The 8,725-nt window shown below is 44.2% G+C and overlaps 1 protein-coding gene across 1 annotated transcript; it reads left to right on the top strand.

The window, feature by feature from the left end:
- Window positions 1-750: 750 nt before the first annotated feature.
- LOC148687181 (uncharacterized) lies at window positions 751-6,702 on the top strand. The gene is made up of 6 exons (XM_088662536.1): window positions 751-1,605; window positions 1,642-2,385; window positions 3,191-3,317; window positions 4,150-4,253; window positions 4,359-4,475; window positions 6,646-6,702. Exons 1-6 carry the CDS (start codon window positions 751-753, stop codon window positions 6,700-6,702), a joined length of 2,004 nt encoding a protein of 667 aa, XP_088518662.1.
- Window positions 6,703-8,725: the final 2,023 nt, after the last annotated feature.

Genomic DNA, 8,725 nt, shown 5'->3' on the forward strand with positions numbered 1-8,725 from the left:
CCCTGTGTGACCCATGTTTTATGTGTCAATGGCCTTTCAGGTGATCTCCTGGACATGGGGAACGTGCCTGTCTTATATTTTTGCACTTGCTTCAACCCATGTCTAGAACTCCAAGCATTGATTAAACTTCTGTTCCAACAAACGCTGGGCACAGGAATTCATGGGAGCCAAACGCATAACAAAATGTTCAATGCATACAAGGTTATCCATACAAATTACTGAGAGGCAGTATTGCTGAGAGGCCCGTATCCTTTGGGATGCTTATTCTAAATGAAGTATAAATATAAATAAAAACTTTTGAATATTCCACAGGGACAATAAGCACTTGGTGAAAGCTATAGGGGTGGGGTTGTCACTCACAGTCATCATGAATAAGCAGCAAAAAAGAGACTTTGGGGATTTAAAAAAACAGGGTTTTTTATGTCATAAACCTTTATGAGCCAGTGCCTGCTTCATATTTATATGTCTCTGTGTGAATATATAAATACATTATAGTTTGAAAAGCTGATTTCGCAACTGACATTTATAAACAGATTCTGACTTGGGAAATAAGGAGCCTCCGACAATTTTATCCTTGGATGAACAGTGCACATTAAAGCTCATACAAATTCCCTTCCCTTAAATTTCAATGGGTGCTTCTATTGAAAAGCAGTGATTGATTTATTCTTCTTCTCTTTCTCCCTGCCCGCGCCCCCCCCCAAAAAAAATTAGACTTGGCTGGATTGATTCACAGTGACTGCCTCTTACGCAATGGGCAACCTGCAGAATAAGATGGAGAGGACAATCGAAAGGAACTGCTTGGGACCACAGCTCAGCATACAAGAGGCATGGAGCGGTTCCCAAAACCCTACTGAAGAATCTCCACTGGAGTCTTCCCAAGAGGATCTTTTTGAGTCGGAGGATGAGGATTTCATTCTGGCACTGGAGAGCAGTGTGGAGGAAGAGAAGGAACCTTCCGGTTCCAACACGCTGAACTTGCCACTTCCAGCACAAGCAGAAGCCCATCGTGGCCAGGTTCCCCTGAGCAGCACCCCAGGCGTGGTCTCAGAGCTGCATAGAAGCAGATGCCCCCTAAGACAGTCCTCCTCCACATCCCTTGAGCCAGAGGATGCCACCGCTATGGAGCCACCAGCAAAAAGGCAAAGGATCTCTTCCGTGTGGAGATACTTCGCGACAATAAGCAAATTTGTGGTCCAGTGCCGTCTCTGCCATGGGGCGGTTCGCCTCGGGAGGCCTGACGGTTGCCAGCTGGTGGGAACCACTGCAATGCACAGTCACATGATGAGAAAGCACAGAGATGTCCTTGATAAGGCGTCAGGAAGTGGCAAGACTGCATCTTCCAGGCCTCGCACCCGGTCTGTCTCAGGGACTTTAGGATTGACGCCCGCTCTGAACAAGTCAGGCACTTCTAGATTGCAATCCACTTCGCTGGCTTGTGTAGCATGCCAGCCGAGGGGATTCACTTTGCTAGAGAGCACCAGCAGTCAAAATTTTGAGTCAAGGGATGGCAACACCGTGCTGGTACAGGAGGACCGTGCAGAGGAAAGGGCACTACCAGTACTCAAGGAAGGAGGAGCCTCTGGCTTCAAAAGGCCCCACTCCCTAGTCGTCAACTCCTCCACCTTCTCTGGATCCTTTGAGCCAAAGGTTGCCACCAACATGGAGCCACCAGCCCATCATGGGAAAACATCCTTTGTGCGGAAGCTCTTCACCAAGGATGCCAATAGCAAATCTGTGGTCCGTCGCAATCTGTGCCATCAAACTGTTAGTCTTGGGAAGCCCAGCGGTTGCCAGAAGGTGGGAACCACCACCGCAATGCACAGTCACCTCATGAAATGCCACAAAGATGTGGCTGACGAGGCCAAAAGAAGCAGCAATACGACACACTCCTTCCCTCCTAGGCATAAAAGAAAGGCAAATGACAGTCCCTGTGGAGGAAAGATGGAAGAGCAAGACTCTGTGGCAACTGACACAGGGGAAAAAGCAAGGGTAGCTCCTCACACCGTCCAGGTGAGGGGCAGTGTGACATACTCAAACAGAACCGCACAGGAGATCCTGGGTGAGGAGGACGTCCTCAGCTCAGACGCTGGGTGCCAACGTTTCAGGCATTTCCGCTACCAGGAGGCCGAGGGACCCCGAGAGCTTTGCAGCCAACTCCACCGCCTTTGCCAACAGTGGCTGGAGCCGAAGAGGCACACCAAGGCTCAGATGCTGGACCTGGTGATCCTGGAGCAGTTCCTGGCTGTCCTCCCCCCGGAGATAGAGAGCTGGGTCAGGGAATGTGGAGCGGAGACCACTTCCCAGGCAGTGGCCCTGGCCGAAGGTTTTCTCATGAGCCAAGCGGAAGACCAGAAGGAGGCTGAGATGAGAGACTATTTTGCTCTGGTAATTCCAAGGCCCCAATCCTTTAGTTGTATTTGGATTCACTGATCAATCTTCCAGCTGATAAATTACCAGATCCTCTCAGGTGCTAGGATTAGCAGATGGGGGGCCCTCTTGGTAGTTCCTCCACCCTCAGAGGTTTGGTGGGAGGCAGAAGGCCTTCTCTGTGGTGGCCCCTAAGCTGTGGCACTCCTTCCCCATAGAGGTACATCGGGTTACCTGCATTATACAGCTTCCAGCGAATGCTGGTGATGCTCATTTTTTTACCCTGGCTTTTGAGGTGTATGCTTTTGGGACTCACCTTACTTTTATGAATCCAAGTTTTGAATTGTTTTTAGTATTGTGTATTAATGCCGCAACCTACCCTGGGACCTTAGAGTGAAAGGGAGGGTAAATAATAATAATTATTATTAATTATTAATATTGGCCCAAATATGACGTACATTGAAAAGTTAAGGTGGGGGGGGAAGACAATACCCGAATATAAGCTGCTCCCTTCCTCACTTTCTACCTTCCTGGCCTTGGGGGAGAAGACGGCAGACTACGTTTGGGACAGGCACTGCAATGCCATGCTCCTGGCTGCATACCCGATACTTTTTGTAAGGTGGTGAATATAAGTTGCACTTTAACTTTTCAAGATCACAATTTGGGGGGGGGGGAGTGTGGCTTTTTTCCGGCCAATACGGTAATAGTAACTTAATACTTGAACATTTATTCATCTGTTATTTAATGGCACCCCTGGCCTTTGCCTGACCTGTTTCCTGTCTCTCCCCCCCCCCCCACTTCCTTACATGGGCTCCCATCTCAGGTGCAGGAGATGTCATCCAAAGCAAACTCACGTTTCATGACGGCAGAGAACATCCTGCAGGATGCCACCGAGAGGCCACTGTTCAGGGAGGTCAAGCAGGAGGCTGACATGGACACCACCTCTCTGGGTGAGGACCATAAAGGAGCAGGTTTCAGCATAGTCTCTCCTTCTCTTGAATATGCCTGGATCCTGTGGGTTGCGTTAATGTTTCCTCTCAGGAATCCTTGTTGGGTGGAGACATCTCTCTTTGTAGTCCACCTTATTTAAAGATAAGATTTTTTTCATTGAGTTCAGACTGCATAGGAATACAAACCATAATTTTCAATACTGTATATATATGCATGCAGAGAAAGATTAGGGACAAAGAAAGCTGCCTTATTCTGAATGAAACCAACCACACTCACTAGTAGTGACTCTCCAGGGATTCAGGCAAGGAGTCTTATTTATCCTAGAGATGCTGGGGGGATGCTTTTCCACCAAGTTATGGCCTCTCCCCCTCATGGATTTCCACTCAGGTGGCCTCCCTATTGATATTATTAATTCTGCGCACGTGGAAGCTGCTGGATGAACAAAACTCACCCTTGTATTGAACTAAAAATTATCCAGTCCAAAAATGTAGTTCAGAAGCTTTGCTCACAGAACATAACTTCAAACAACTTAAAGAACAGAAGTTGCATTTACTTAGCGTCATAACTCTTACACTGCTCATAGCATAAAGCATAATAACTTATTTCACAAATACTGTGTATTCCAAGTTAAAATCAGAGCTCTGTCTCTTCTCCATTGCAGCCTCTTTTAGCCTCAGGCTATATTGCTGGAGATGGAGAATAACACACCCATTCTCTTCAGCAGCTTAGAACAAAGAGACACCACACCCAACATGGATGCCTACTAGATTAGCATTTGGGCTAAATCACAGGGCCTAAAATGCCTCCCCGTTTTCTTCGTCTTCCCAATAGGATGTCAAACAACATTTGGAGACAGCGAGATGACCCCAGAGGTTCCTTCTAGACCTCCTCCTCTTTGTGCCGGACTGGGAATGGCTTCTGCCCAATTGGAACAGGTACGGGGTGGGTGGAATCATTGGGGAAATGGGCAGGGGACCACCCGGGTTCCTTTTTCAGACCCCGCAAGAGGTGTGGGATTTGATGGGACATCCCTCTTTCAGGTTCCCGTGTCCCTTGAAGAGGTGGCAGTTCGTTTCAAAGAGAACGAATGGGCTTTGCTGGATCCGGGCCAGAGAGTGCTGCACAAAGAAGTCATGGAGGAGAATTATGCGAATCTGGTATCTTTAGGTAAGGCTTCTTCTTGCTTTTGCCTGATAGATCCCGAGAGGAGGAATAGTTGCTGCTCTTTGTATGCGGCAGTGCATTGTGGGAAACGTCACAGCGTGAGACAGTAGCTAACAGGGCCTTTAGTGTGGCAGGCTCCACCCTGCAGAACTCCCTGTATGTGGAGGTTCGGCAGGAGCCATCCCTGCCTTCTTTCAGATGTCTCTTAAAAACTGTACATTTTAGTCACATCTTTACAATATGGATTCCCCCCCCCCTTCAGCCAGCTAGTATCTGTTGCTGTTATACTGATGTTTGTAAACACGTTTTACAGATATTTAATTATTTTTTATTATTTTAAAGTTTATTTATACTTTTCAAATTTATACATTTCTCTAATTTCACAATCATTTTAACATTTCAAAGTTTGACTCCCTTCCCCATCTTTCTGCGGTTCCTTAAATTATTTTTTTATATCTTCTGCATATTGTATGAAACTGCAGGTTATTACAGTAACCCTGCTGGTGTTTTTATCTGTTAGCAATTCATCTGTAAATATTCAATAAGGCGTTTCCATTCTTTTAGAAAAAGTTTATCTTGATTTCTTAAATAAATAAATTTATCATAAATAAATTTCAATACAATTTAGGTAGTTCTGTCCCTGTAACTCCCAAAAGAAAAGCTTCTGGTTTTGTTTTTTATACAAAGGTTATTTTGAACATCCTTTTCAATTCATTATATATCATATCCCAGTAAGCTTACTGGCTTACCATTTTACAGATATTTATTCTGATTTAATTGAATTTATGCCACAAGCCTCCTTGATATATGCTATGAAAGTGCAGGTCAAAAGGAATCAAATAAGCTCTGGCCCCATCCATGTTATACTTTTAAGGCAGCATTATACCATTAACCAGGCCCTATGCCTATTAAATAATCTATGACTTGCAAAAGTGTGGGGAGCAGGACTATTATTATGATCATAATTAGGTGTCTGTCAGTATGCTCTTTTTGTCATTGATGCTGTGCAATGTGTTTTAATGTTGTACTCCACCCTGATAAAGGGGAGTATAGAAATTGAATAAATAACAATATCTTATTTCTCTCAAAAAAAGGACTACCAATTTCCAGATCTGGCATCACATTGCAGAAAGAATGGGAAAATGAATTCATTGAGGGCTCTGAAGAACAAGAGACATTAGCAGGTAGGTGCTTAATTGAGATGGGACTCCCTGCATTTTTGGCCTAGCAAGTTATGCAGATACCTGGCAGACATTTTTATTTCTGTGAGACCAGACTCCCATGCCCTCCTTAATTAAGCTGGTGGGCACCAGAGGGAGGCAGGACCTTTTTAGTGGTGTCTACTGCGCTCTGGAATTCACTTCTGAAAGAAACAGCAGGGGCTCCCCTCAGTTTAAAAAAATATTTATAAAAACATACCTGTTTTCTCTTACCTGTAACTGAATGCTGAAGACGTAGCTCTCTACCCTGGCCTTGAGACCTGAGACGTGTTGTGAGAGCCCATCCCTTTCCCGGGACTGTAAAATTTTCTAAAATCCTTTTTAAAATTACGAATTTTATATTGTTGTAAACCACCCCAGGACCTGCTGACGGAGGGAGGATTTACTACTGCTAATAATTTATGCTACTTGTTTCACACACAAAAATATTTGGTGCTTGGTTATAGAAAAACCTCAAAGCAAGGCACATGTTGTATCATCAAACTACAGTTTTCCCCTGCAGGATTTGGGTTGTGCTTCGCCCAGTTAAAACAGAAATTCAAAAGATTAAAAATAGTAATAAACTACAAGCACATCAGTATTCTAGATATCTGGGTAGACTTGTCTGAGCAAAAATGTTTTAAGCAGGTGCCAAAAAGGGTGAAGGCACTTGTCTCATATCAATATGCAGTGAGTTCCAAAGTATAGAGACTTCCATACTAAAATATCAATTTCCTACAACTGCGGAACATATATAATGTGGCGTGTGTAACAGTTGTTGTTGTTGTTTAGTCGTGTCCGACTCTTTGTGTAACAGTATCAGTTACTATTTCCTTTTCACCATCAGAGGCTGTTTAATGTATTTGAAAGGATTTGCCTCCCCACTCAATATTTTCTACTTTCTTTGATTCTTTGAGTTTCCTTCCTGATTTGAGGATCTGTTCCTCCTTCTTGATTCTTTCAGGTGATGGGCGTGAAAGGGATGAAGAAAACATTCCTCAAGGAAAGAAAATTGAACTAAAGCAGAAGTGGAGGAAGAAACGCTTGGCTTCTGTGGGGGCTGGCTTCCGTGAAGTTCCAATACCGTGTTTCTCATATTATAAGACATGTCTTATATTTATTTTTTCCTCAAAAAAACACACTATGGCTTATTTTCAAGGGATGTCTTATTTTTTTCCTCCTCCTGCCGCGGCCGGCATTGCTGCTGCGCCTATCACTATGTCTTATTTTCGGGGTATGGCTTATATTCCTTGAATGCTTAAAATCCTGCTATGGCTTATTTTATGGGTATGTCTTAAAATATGAGAAACAGGGTACTAGCAGAACATCATGCAGGCAAGAAAAGGAATATTGAGAATGGAGAGAGACTGTTGATGTGCTCAGAGTGTGGAAAGGGTTTCATTGGCTGGATGAACCTTACTAAACATCAGAGAATCCACATGGGAGAAAAGCCACATGAGTATTCAGAGAACAGGAAGCAATTCTCTCACAGTTCAGACCTTAGTGCACACCAGAGATTCCGTGTTGGCGAAAAGCGCTATAAATGCTCAGAGTGTGGAAAGAGCTTTGTTCAGAACAAGTACCTGAGAGTGCACGAAAGAATCCACAGAGGGGAAAAGCCGTACAAATGCTTCGAGTGCGGAAAGAGCTTCAGCTGGAGTGGAAACCTGAACAGGCACCACAGAATCCACACAGGGGAGAAGCCGTATCAATGTTCCCAGTGTGAGAAGAGTTTCCGCCATGAATCAAGTCTTAAACTTCACCAGAGAATTCACGCAAGGGAACGCACTTTATAAACATCAAGGTTTGGGTGGAATACACATGTTAATTCACATTACAAAATTTGCACATGGGAGAAACTCAACGGCTAGGAGCCGGCACCCCCCAAACTTGGCCCTCCAGCTGTTTTGAGACTACAACTCCCATCATCCCTGACCACTGGTCCTGTTAACTAGGGATGATGGGAGTTGTAGTCCCAAAATAGCTGGAGGGCTGAGTTTGGCTGGCTAAGAGCCATGAATCACATTCAAGAATCCCCACAGGAAATGAGTTTGGGATCAGCATCCTTCAGAGCAAACCGCTTTAGGTCGTAGCAAAGAATGCCAGGAGAGTGTGGCTATGATGGTATCCCTTCAGGAGAAAGCACATGAATAATTACAGCAACCTTCACAATCTGGTGCCCTCCAAATATTTTGGACTCCAATTCTCATCGGCCACATGCATCACAGCCACTGGGTTCCCCCAAAGAACTTGGGTGGTGGTCTGTATTTTGTAGCAAAAACCCACCTTCCCACCAAAATACAGAACAACCACATAGGATTTGCACCAGCCTGGGGCTATTGGGAGTTGTACTGCAGCATCTCGTGGCTTCGATGTTTTTGAATATCATTTATCACTGTCCCATTGTATTTGAAAGGAATTATTGGGCATCACTTTGATTGACTTGTTTATTTTTAGAGTCACATTCCCCCCCCCCTTATGACTTACTGGCATTGCATTGTAGTAGGATGTGAGCTCTTTCATCATTTCTGTGGCTCCTGGGCTGCCTCATGTGTAGCAGTGCAGAAAGGCGAGCGTGCTAAACCACAAATGCTATGCAATGCAATGCAATGAGCTATTTCTGCTTAGTTTTGTACACAGCACACACATTTTGATAAATAACGAACTTTTGCATTGCCTTGGCTACATTTGATAATATGTCTTAGAGATGCCAGTTTTGTGCGGATGCCTTTTGGACATATAGACTGGATCTGAGCACATCAAAGGAGAGTTTGACTTAAACGTGTTGTAAATTTAAACAGGGAAATCCGGGAGAGAAAGACGGGACTCCACAGCGCCATCTGGTGCCATAGTGTTGTATGTGATGGGCACTATGTATATAATGTGCTGTGTGTATTTTGTTACTATTTGTATTTTTGTTACTATTTGTATTCGTTGCTCTATGGTTATTTTTTCTCTTTTAAATCTGCAAATAAAGGTTTTTTTAAAATGAAACAAAATTTTGGGGAAATTGTGTGACCAGAGGCCTGGCTTTCTTTTTCTTT

Source organism: Zootoca vivipara, chromosome 2 (assembly GCF_965207765.1).
Source record: "Zootoca vivipara chromosome 2, rZooViv2.hap1.1, whole genome shotgun sequence".
NCBI lineage: Eukaryota > Metazoa > Chordata > Lepidosauria > Squamata > Lacertidae > Zootoca > Zootoca vivipara.

Bases quoted from the DNA above. Each gene is read 5' to 3' on its own strand.
- LOC148687181 (XM_088662536.1), top strand. From the start codon at position 751: ATGGGCAACCTGCAGAATAAGATGGAGAGGACAATCGAAAGGAACTGC. The intron at 1,606-1,641 runs GTCGTCAACTCC...GGATCCTTTGAG, and splicing joins TCAAAAGGCCCCACTCCCTA to CCAAAGGTTGCCACCAACAT. The intron at 4,254-4,358 runs GTACGGGGTGGG...TCCCTCTTTCAG, and splicing joins CTTCTGCCCAATTGGAACAG to GTTCCCGTGTCCCTTGAAGA.